This window comes from Nerophis ophidion, linkage group LG15 (genome assembly GCF_033978795.1).
Source record: "Nerophis ophidion isolate RoL-2023_Sa linkage group LG15, RoL_Noph_v1.0, whole genome shotgun sequence".
In the NCBI taxonomy this organism is placed as follows: domain Eukaryota; kingdom Metazoa; phylum Chordata; class Actinopteri; order Syngnathiformes; family Syngnathidae; genus Nerophis; species Nerophis ophidion.
The window spans coordinates 21,902,226-21,912,225 of record NC_084625.1 but is presented as its reverse complement, the minus strand read 5'-3'; the positions used below and the strand labels follow the sequence as shown (position 1 = coordinate 21,912,225).

Below are 10,000 nucleotides of genomic sequence, written 5' to 3'. Positions count from 1 at the left end.
CATAAATGTAAAACATATATCCTCAACGTTTTATAATCAATAGGCAAATTGACAATGACTTATGGGTGATTACCGTATTTTCCGGACTATAGAGGGCACTGTGATATAAGCCGCACCAGCAAAATTTTAGACGAAATTTTTTTTTCTTCCCCATATTAGCTGCGCCAGACCATAAGTCACAGATATATACCTTGCAAAATTAGTTATTTACACAGTAAGATTCTGTAAATGTGTACTTACACCCCTTTTTCCAAGATGGCGCTGCTGTAGTGGCTGCTGTAGTGGCTGCTGTAGGCAGGAGCTCTGTGCTCTTGTGTCATCCTTTTGTGTTTCCCTCTTGTTTTCATGTGTTATTATATTTTTTTGCATTTTGGTCCGGGACCCTTTGGGACTGTGTGACAAGGGGTGGCACTTTCGTGACCTCTGTGGTGCTTTATTTTTATTTTATTTTATTTTTTTGTGGACTTCTGGATCTGCCTCCCGGGAGCCTTTTGGCCATGGAGACCAGCTGCTGGGTCTCTGCTACACCAGAGTCTGTTTGGATGTACTGGAGGAGATGCGGATGAGGGGGACAGGGCTGCGGAGCTAGCACTGAGCGCTGGGACGGAGAGGCTTCGCGGTGTCTTGACTGGGTGAGCAGGTGTCGAACACCTCAGTCACCTTGGACGTATCCTCGCTCATCCATGCGGACTGGACATTGGCTGAGAGTGGAGTCGGCTGTCTGGGTTGCTTTGTTGGGTCTGCTTCTGTCTCTGGCCATGCTCCCTCCTCCCCAGCAGACGATGGCGTGGAACACCGCAGAGGCCACCACAGTGTATATGTTTATTTTACTTTTTATTCATAGCTGTATGTAGAAGTGTCTGGTTGTATCTGCTGCTTTAATGTCTTTAATGTCCTCTGTGTTCTTTGATGTTTGATGTTTCCCTCTTACACACATGTAAGAGGGATGTGTACTATGGCTATGAGTTTTTTTGTTTTTTTTCCCCCCCTTGGCCTCAGTCTGCGCCCCCACTCCAGGGCCTAGGCTAAGACCGATTTTTTATTTTATTTTATTTTAATCTTCAATTTTTTTCTCTCACCCCCCCCCCCCTTGTTTACCTGTATGTCATCTTTTTTGTAAGGGGCGCTGGAAGCCGGCAGACCCGTCAGCGATCCTGTTCTGTCTCCCTGTAATGTTTGTCTGATCTCCTACAGACATCACACATGGGATGTTTTTTTTAAGTATAAATAGTTGTAGTTATATTGTAAAACTTACAAACGGTGCTTGGAGTGATGAATTAAGAATCCATACAAGTAGAAAACGCTGCACACGGCTAGTAGACCGAACAGTACTCAGGTTTGGAGAAAAAACACTACCGATAAATGGAAGGACACTGCAGCCTCTGCAGTGAGCAAATTTGTCCAAAAGATGGCACCATTGCACAAACAAAACACCCTGTCAGTGTTTTTACTTGTATTTTATATAAAATCATTTTTATTATTGCCATCAGCGAAGAAACATCCATAATTTATCCAAACCTTCTTGGGAACCGCAGGGTGCAAAATTTAGGAAAAAAGTAGCGGCTTATAGTCCGGAACTTACTGTGGTTGGCGTGATGTTTTGGTCCAAGTTTTCCAGCCAATCTTGCTTATTTGATCAATATTACACACATGCTTGTCAGTCCCTCAAAAATGTATGCACCAAATTTGGTGGTCATTAAAACTAAACATTTATAAGTTCCAGTTGGTATTTTGTAGAGTGCACATACAACAAAGTGGGAGTGCATGTTTTCACACATTTACACCCTTTTGTGTGCAACAGTTGGGTAGTAAAAGAGTTAGTTTACACAAACCAATTTATACGTCAGGTGGTGAACTTGCCCCCGCGAGCTATAGCTTTTTGTGTCATGGCGGTGACTGACAACCTTTGTCCAGGCTCCTCCCCTTTCCTGTACGTGAACACGACGGGTCGCTATAGCGGCCAACGCGCCCACCTGCTGCTGCCGCCACTCAAAGAGAACGACACGCACTGCATCAACTTCATGTTCTATCAGGTGGCAGAGCGTGAGGGAGCCATGGCAGCCACGCTTAACATCTACGTCAAAGGTACGCACACAGTGGGGTGGACCATGAGGTCTACACTGATGCTAACATTTGTTTGTGTTTGCTACAGAGAACAACAGTTCTCTGGGTGTTCCTATCTTTAACTCGTCTGGCCCCGCCCAACACACCTGGAAAGGGGTGGAGCTTGCTGTGTCCACCTTCTGGCCTAATTACTACCAGGCAAGATACACACGCACACACACACAGGCAGGGAGTAATTAAAATAACTTTTTAGAGGGACACACTTACAGACCACAACAGCAGGCGTTTAATTAACTGTCACAATAACAGTCGACTCCTGTTTGAGTGGCAAAAAAAATAAAGATGGAGGGCAGGAAGTTTGTTTGTGTACATGGTAACAAAGCTGTAATGTACTTTAAACATTTGGACATTCACACTTACCTCTGCTGTTGTTGTTTTTATCAATGGTATTTTTTTGGGTAATCAGGTTGTGTTCGAGGCTGTCAGCAGCGGGCACAGAGGGGGCGTGGCCATCAGAGACATCACACTGCAGGGACACCAGTGCAGTAAGTACACTCACTAGACCCCCTCCTCGGTGCTTGATTGGATAACAACGTTATCGTGCGCATCAAAGAATTAAGGTCACTGTGTGTTGTGTGTGTGTGTTAAGACAGGGGAGTTCATTAGCATGTAAATTGATTAGCCTGGGCTTTGATGTTCTCATTCCAAAATCTACTTTCATGTCAACACAAACACACACTCATGTGAACACAAGAGATTGATATCAGTTAGTCATGATATTTGTGTGACCTTTGCCCCATGTGTGTTTTTGTGTCATAAGTGAGCACGCCTCACTTCTTGCACATCAAAGGTGTGGAAGTGAACGCGGGACAGACAGCCATGTTTGCGTGCACCGTCAACGGACGCCCTCAGAGCAATGTGCAACTCTTCCTGCAGGTACGCATCGCGTACTGAGCTCCGCTCCTAAAAACAGCTATGTGCTCCTGTCATATTGTCGTAGCAGAGCACTGTTCATTTTAAAGGATCTTTGACCAGTGTTTTTGCAGAAATCGTCCAGCCCCTACTCTTATAACTTTCTTAAAATATGGTCCTCAAAACGTTTTTCAATACTTCAATGGCACTGATCTACGGTTATCATCATCATTTGTTCGCTTATGTCTAGGGTATGAACGGCCGTCAAGCCATTGTCAGGGAAACCAAGCCTGTCAACTCGCGGCGTTATGTAGCCACTTTCGACGTGGACAACACCACCAAAGGCGACTCTGGACGCTATCGATGCATCGGCCAATCAAATCGTGGCGTAGGCGTTTCCTCGTACGCTGACCTCACTGTCAAACGTAAGCATTGTCTTTTTTGATGTAGATAAGTTTGAGCAAAAGTTTGTCAAAGCTTGTTAATTTTAGTGAGGTGTGATTACTCTCTACTCTCAAAGCTCTGTGATATCTTAATGAATGTGATACACACACTGTTGCACACTTATTGTTCGTGTGTGTGTGTGTGTGTGTGTGTGTGTGTGTGTGTGTGTGTGTGTGTGTGTGTGTGTGTGTGTGTGTGTGTATGTGTGTATGTGTGTATGTGTGTATGTGTGTGTGTGTGTGTGTGTGTGTGTGTGTGTGTGTGTGTGTGTGTGTGTGTGTGTGTGTGAAGTGGGTCAGGAGGAAGTAGAGCAGCACCACCGGGTATTGTGGGTAATAAATTCCAGGTCTACCGTGACTCGCCGAAGGTCACGAATATTAATTAACTCGTTAACTCCTTCCTTCCCTCGTTAGGAGAGGCCAAAGAAAGTGTGTGTGTGTGCGTGTTGAGATTCATCCTGGTTGTGTCTGTCCCTCAGAGCCGCCAGTCCCCATCGCCCCGCCTCAGCTAACAGCAGTGGGTGCCACGTACCTGTGGATCCAACTCAACGCCAACTCCATCAATGGAGACGGTCCAATTATAGAGAGAGAGGTGAGTGGACAAGTCTAGACCCTCCACAGGACCATTTGGACTCGAAAGACCTCTCATTTCTTAGCCTCTCCTGACTGTGGAATATGTGGGTGTTTGTTTTTTTTCAAGGTGGAATACCGCACCATGGCGGGCATGTTGATTGACGTCACACCTGTGGACAAGCCCACCCACAAGATCGGACACCTGGACCCTGACACGGAGTACGAGATCAGCGTTCTGCTCACCAGACCCCTGGAGGGAGGCACAGGGAACCCCGGGCCGCCTCTGCGGGCTCGCACAAAGTGTGCAGGTAAGCGGCCAATCAGAGAACAGCATTGCAGTATATGCCGAAAGTGAGTCCTTTTTTTTTTTCTTCTTTGTCATGAAAAAGGGACGTTTTTGTCATGAAAAAATGAGTTTTTTTGTGGTTGGTGCACTATTTGTAAGTGTATATTGTGTTTTTTATGTTGATTTAATAAAAAAATAAATTAAAAAAAAATTTTTTTATTTATTTTTTATTTTTTTTAATAAAAAATTATTCTGAGGCCCGGTACAAATCGGGCCACGGCCCGGTGGTTGGAGACCACTGCTCTAAAGCACATCCATGTTTACTTCCTCTTATGTTGTCATTTGAGGAAATATACTGGAATAACTGCTGACAAAAATGTGAGGGTTGTACCGACTTTTGCCAGATATTGTACATTAACATGCTGTGCTAGCCTTTGTTTGCTCGTTACATCAGCATACTTTAGTAGCAAGTTAGCAGAGCTCATCAGGTGGCTAATGGTTAGCAATGAGGTCATTAAAACTGTGAGGCAGATGAGGCTTTGTTAGCTCTGTGCTCATTAGCCTCTAATGGCAGCAGTGTACACATCAGCGTGTGTGTTAAAAACAGCAATTAACAGCTAATTATCGATCCACACCAGTGTTGTTTATGATCTTTTTAAGCACCATTCTTTTATTTATTTCTTTATGAAATGTGAATGTTTATTCGTAAGACGGTGTCAGGCTTGAACACACGCACACAGACAGACACACACAGACAGACACACACACACGTACACGGGCCGCAGTGGAGAACGTTGTCAAGTTCTGATGGTTCTAGATGAAAGAACATCTGTCACCGCGTTGGTTGCTCTCCTATAAGCTCCGCCCCTCAGGACTGTGGAGCCGTAAACAAACGGCCCTCTGGGAGCCTACGCAGGAAACCCAAAAGATACAAGTGAAAGATGTGTGTGTGGTTGTGTGCCTGTGTGTATGGGGCGATGACTGGTGTGTCACTCACACACACACAGATGCGCACACACACACACACTCAGCGTGATGATTTACGCTCTGATAACACTCGTCTGTCATCAAGTCACTTTTATTTATTCATCTTACTGCGGATGAATTATACAGTTTGTGTGTGTTAAATAATGAATTAGTGTGTCCATCAAACAAGCTTTGTGACTTTAAGCCCAGGGAGGCGACTCAGTGTGATGCCACTTGCAAAAAAAAAAAAAAAAAACTTGCATAAACTTCTTTTGTCAAAATGGACGCACAAAGAAACAATTCTGCTTCAAACAATGCAGTAAAGCGGTCAGAAAAGACTAACAGTTTTGATTTTTTAACATTACTGTTTTGTCATCGGCTTCATGGTGGCAGAGGGGTTAGTGCGTCTGCCTCACAATACGAAGGTCCTGAATAGTCTGGGGTTCAATCCCGGGCTTGGGATCTTTCTGTGTGGGTTTGCATGTTCTCCCCGTGAATGCGTGGGTTCCCTCCGGCTTCTTCCCACTTCCAAAGATATGCACCTGGGGATAGGTTGATTGGCAACACTAAATTGGCCCTAGTGTGTGAATGTGAGTGTGAATGTTGTCTGTCTATCTGTGTTGGCCCTGCGATAAGGTGGCGACTTGTCCAGGGTGTACCGCGCCTTCTGCCCGATTGTAGCTGAGATAGGCACCGGCGCACCCCGCGACCCCAAAGGGAATAAGCGGTAAAAAATGGATGGATGGATGGATGTTTTGTCATCATTTGGGGCCATCAAAGAGCGCATTTCCAGATAGACAGAAAGACATAAAAATTTATTATATTAGTTTTTTAATCCAAAATTTGTAAATGGCATTCGAAATTAAAAAAAAAAGTTTTTTAATGTAGTTAATCACTTAAAAAATATCATTTTGTAATAAATATTACTATTGACGAAATTATACATTTTCCTTAAAAAAGAGCAGCGAAACACATAAATTAATATTTTCAAAACAAATATTTCCACCATTTTGAGAATAAAATCTGAATCTTCCACATAAAACACACCCAGAGACACACGCGTGTGTTAACATCCATTAAAGTCCGTGCGTTGTTTGTCCAGGCTTTTAGAATATTCTGTATCAATATTTCACTTTCATTCTTTTTTGCACTTCACATTTTCACGCTCGACTGGTCCAGCAAACATTCCAAAGCTTTTTAGACCTTTTACATCTCGATCTCTATTTTTATTTGTATCATTGCGACTCTGAGTGTGTGCGTGTGCGTGTGTGTGTGCGCGTGCACACTTTGGATATTCCATCCCTTTCTATCTGGAACGTGTTTGTTTGAGTGACATGCTCGCGGAGGTCATCCATCACTTGTGCTGCTCCTCCTCCTCATCATCGGCTTCATCGCCGCGTCGAGCTCAGATCAAATCTGCTGTAAATGAAAAATTAAACCTCCTCCTCCTCCTCGCCGAGTCACCTTCAAACGGCCGACGGCGTGTCTTTTTCTTCTTCAAGGCTTCCAAGCTGAACAAAAACTTTGCCTTTAAATGACAAAATGAATAGGAACGTGTGCAACATAATGTATGTTTCATTCCAAAATATTATTTTTGTCACCAACAGAACAATTTTGCAACAGAAAATGTAAGTCAAAATATAAGTAACATACGTATTGTTAATCACATAACTAAAATGTAGGTGATAAATAAATGTTGTCTTTTAGGGGGAACGGCACTTTTTTATGGAATTTTGCCTGTCAGTCACAATCCTTATGTAGCACAAGAACCCATGTTTTTCTTGGTTTTATGCATTCTAACTCGTAAATAAACATTAGCAAAAGTCAGTTTAAGTACTAGTAGAATAGGAAAAAATGTCTCCTCTAAAATGTAGCTATTATCATATATATCTGATTTATGACAACAAAAGACAAAATGTACCAGTAAATAGATATGTTTCATGTATCAATCTCACAGAGATTCTCGAGCCATTTTGAGAGATAATGAGGAAGACAGTCACGTGATCCGTGACGAAGTTAGGAACCAGAGATCCCTTCCCCATCAACAACAATGCTAATTATGTAATCATGCAGACTTTGTGATAGCCAACAACGATTACTTTGGGGAAAAATGATGATCCAGAACCTTATATTTTTGAGCCCGATCTCAAGAGGGATGAGCGATAAATTTTAGAAACTGTGTGCTACACAGATGTAGCATGATTGAAACAGTATAGCATCAGCAACATTTCTAGGTACTAAAAATACAAACTAATCATAATAAAACAAAGACAAAATGTAATAATTCCAATCTCGCGGGGATACAGACTGACTGGACCCTCACATATTTTCGTTTAGATGATGATTCAATCGCAATCCTCACAAAAAGTTGAAAAAACGTTTCCTCAACTAGCGTCTTTTTTGCCATCTCGGGGGTTATCAAAGTCGACCAGCTTCTCGGTCCATGGCCTTATTTGTTTATTACCAGGTGAGACATGCATGATTTATAATCTAGAATTAAGTTTTACCAAGTTTGAGACAAAGCAGAAGCAGCCAGCGGCTGAGTGTGTCAACAATAGCAGCGTAAACTAGTATTAGCTCACTGCTATAAATGAGCTGCTAAAGTAGGCCGTCTGTGTTAGCACCTATAATAACAATATCACTCATATCTGATTAATATTCAGGTCACAACATGTAAATGGATTATTGTTGGCGGTTTCTAGGTGTTTTTAGAGGGCATAATGGGTGCAATAGAGCAGTGGTTCTCAACCTTTTTTCAGTGATGTACCCCCTGTGAACATTTTTTAAATTCAAGTACCCCCTAATCAGAGCAAAGCACTTTTGTTTGAAAAACGGAGATAAAGAAGTAAAATACAGCACTATGTCATCAGTTTCTGATTTATTAAATTGTATAACATTGCAATATATTGCTCATTTGTAGTGGTCTTTCTTGAACTATTTGGAAAAAAATATATAAAAATAACTAAAATCCTGTTGAAAAATAAACAAGTGATTCTATTATAAATAAAGATTTCTACATATAGAAGTAATCATCAACTTAAAGTGTCCCGTTTGGGGATTGTAATGGAGATCCATCTGGATTCATGATCTTGATTCTAAAGATTTCTTCAAAAAAAAAGAAATCTTTAACATCAATATTTATGAAAAAAATCTAGCTGTCGACACTGAATATTGCATTGTTGCAGTTCTTTTCACAGTTTATGAACTTACATTCATATTTTGTTGAAGTATTATTCAATAAACATATTTATAAAGGATTTTTGAATTGTCGCTATTTTTAGAACGTTTAAAAAAAATCTCACGTACCCCTTGGCATACCTTCAAGTACCCCCAGGGGTACGCGTACCCCCATTTGAGAACCACTGCAATAGAGCACCCTCAATCTGTTAACTCAATTTGTTAGCTGTTTACTTACAATTTAAAATGTATAAAATGAAGTAAAGTGAAGTGAATTACACTGTACTTATATAGAGCTTTCCTCTAGAGACTCAAAGCGCTTTACATAGTGAAACCCATTATCTAAATCTTTAAGCTACATTCAAACCACTGTAAGTGGCACTGGTAGAGGGTGGGTAAAATGTTTTGCCCAAGGACAATTTGGCAGTGACGAGGATAGCGGAAGCGGGGATCGAACTTGGAACCCTGAAGTTGCTGGCACGAGTCACACTGTTGTGTTACGCAAGGATTGTGAATGATAGACAACACATCTCTTTCCAATTTTTGCACGTTTCCAGTATGACTGATCTGATAATAAGGTCAGATTTCAGAAGCGTTCCCATGCTGACGTCATTCAACCTTGAATCTACGGGAATGGCTGAATATATCCGAAGCAGAATATTCGAAATGTCCGTCTGAAATTGCGGCATTTTGTGATGTTTGGATGGTATAATCACATTCTTTGTGGATTGTAAATACAATTGGATATGGTTTAATGCAGTGGTGTGGTGCCCAAACTTGGTTCCAGCCCGCTGATGATTTTAGGTTTACATGAAGAATTTGGAGGTAATCCTCGTTTTTTTATTGTCCCATTTAAAGCACCAGTTCCATTGGTAGCAAAACAGGTTCAGAGCATAATACTACCACCACCATGCTTGACGGTGGGAATGGTGTTCCTGGGATTGGTGTTCCCGGGATTAAAGGCCTCGCCTTTTCTCCTCCAAACATATTGCTGGGTATTGTGGCCAAACAGCTCAATTTTTGTTTATATCACCATAGAACTTTCCTCTAGAAGGTCTGATCTTTGTCCATGAGATGAGGCCTTTATTCCCAGGAACACCATTCCTTTCGTCAAGCATGGTAGTGGCAGTATTTTGCTCTGGGCCTGTTTTGCTGCCAATGGAACTGGTGCTTTAAATGGGACAATAAAAAAGGAGGACTACCTCCAAATTCTTCAGGACAACCTAAAATCATCAGCCCGGAGGTTGGGTCTTGGTCGCAGTTTGGTGTTCCAACAGGACAATGGAATGGGATTGGAATGGACTTTATTGTCATTATATAGACAATGACCCCAAACACACGTCAAAAGTGGTAAAGGAAGAGTTAATCAGGCTACAATTAAGGTTTTAGAATGGCCTTCCCAAAGTGCTGACTTAAATGTGTGGACAATGCTGAAGAAACAAGTCCATGTCAGAAAACCAACAAATTTAGCTGAACTGCACCAAGTTTGTCAAGAGGAGTGGTCAAAAATTCAACCAGAAGCTTGTGGATGGCTACCAAAAGTGCCTTATTGCAGTGAAACTTGCCAAGGGACATGCAA

At 42.0% G+C, this 10,000-nt stretch overlaps 1 protein-coding gene across 9 annotated transcripts in view; it reads left to right on the top strand.

The window, feature by feature from the left end:
• LOC133569438 (receptor-type tyrosine-protein phosphatase mu-like) overlaps positions 1-10,000 on the top strand; it is a 106,054-nt gene that overhangs the window by 48,251 nt on the left and 47,803 nt on the right. For all 9 annotated transcript variants that reach the window (XM_061921773.1, XM_061921772.1, XM_061921777.1 and 6 more), the window contains exons 3-9: positions 1,915-2,085; positions 2,153-2,262; positions 2,531-2,609; positions 2,885-3,000; positions 3,227-3,401; positions 3,899-4,011; positions 4,120-4,300. In XM_061921773.1, coding sequence (XP_061777757.1) covers positions 1,915-2,085; positions 2,153-2,262; positions 2,531-2,609; positions 2,885-3,000; positions 3,227-3,401; positions 3,899-4,011; positions 4,120-4,300 — 945 coding nt within the window. The remainder of the gene's footprint in view (positions 1-1,914; positions 2,086-2,152; positions 2,263-2,530; positions 2,610-2,884; positions 3,001-3,226; positions 3,402-3,898; positions 4,012-4,119; positions 4,301-10,000) is intronic.